Here is a 366-nt window from a genome sequence, read left to right as displayed (position 1 = left end):
GCTGGGGTTGGGGGGCTGCCAGGCAGGACAGACCCTCCTGACCCATGTTTTTCATCCCCCCAACTCTCTTTTCCAGAATTCCCTGTTTCGAAGCCTGATCTCCTGTCCCGCTTGGACCACAGGGATGAACCAACAGCCCTGGATCTCCACGTGCCCAGAGACACCCCGGCCACAGGTGAGGCTCCGATCGTGCCCCGACCACAGCCTGGGTTCAGCTCCTGAAGGCGTGGAGGGTTTTCATCCCCCTAATTTCTCCCCAAAATGGGGAAACCTTCACCGTAATGGCTGTGGTCGTACCCCAGGCTGCAAAACCCAGTTTGGCCATGGTGCGGAAGAAAAAATACTGGGGAAGACAGGCTGGGATGC

General features: G+C 58.2%; 1 protein-coding gene across 1 annotated transcript in view; it reads left to right on the top strand.

Annotated features, from left to right (window-relative positions):
- Positions 1-76: 76 nt before the first annotated feature.
- Positions 77-366, top strand: part of LOC104467626 (zinc finger protein 79-like) — a gene marked incomplete at both ends in the record, with an annotated part of 1,230 nt that continues 940 nt past the window's right edge. The window contains one exon of the mRNA XM_010081464.1: positions 77-175. Within this exon, the coding sequence (XP_010079766.1) occupies positions 77-175 (99 nt within the window). The remainder of the gene's footprint in view (positions 176-366) is intronic.

The sequence above is a fragment of the Pterocles gutturalis genome, unplaced genomic scaffold (assembly GCF_000699245.1).
Source record: "Pterocles gutturalis isolate BGI_N339 unplaced genomic scaffold, ASM69924v1 scaffold28159, whole genome shotgun sequence".
Classification (NCBI taxonomy): domain Eukaryota; kingdom Metazoa; phylum Chordata; class Aves; order Pterocliformes; family Pteroclidae; genus Pterocles; species Pterocles gutturalis.
The sequence above is the reverse complement of the archived record's forward strand: the minus strand, read 5'-3'. Positions and strand labels throughout refer to the sequence as shown.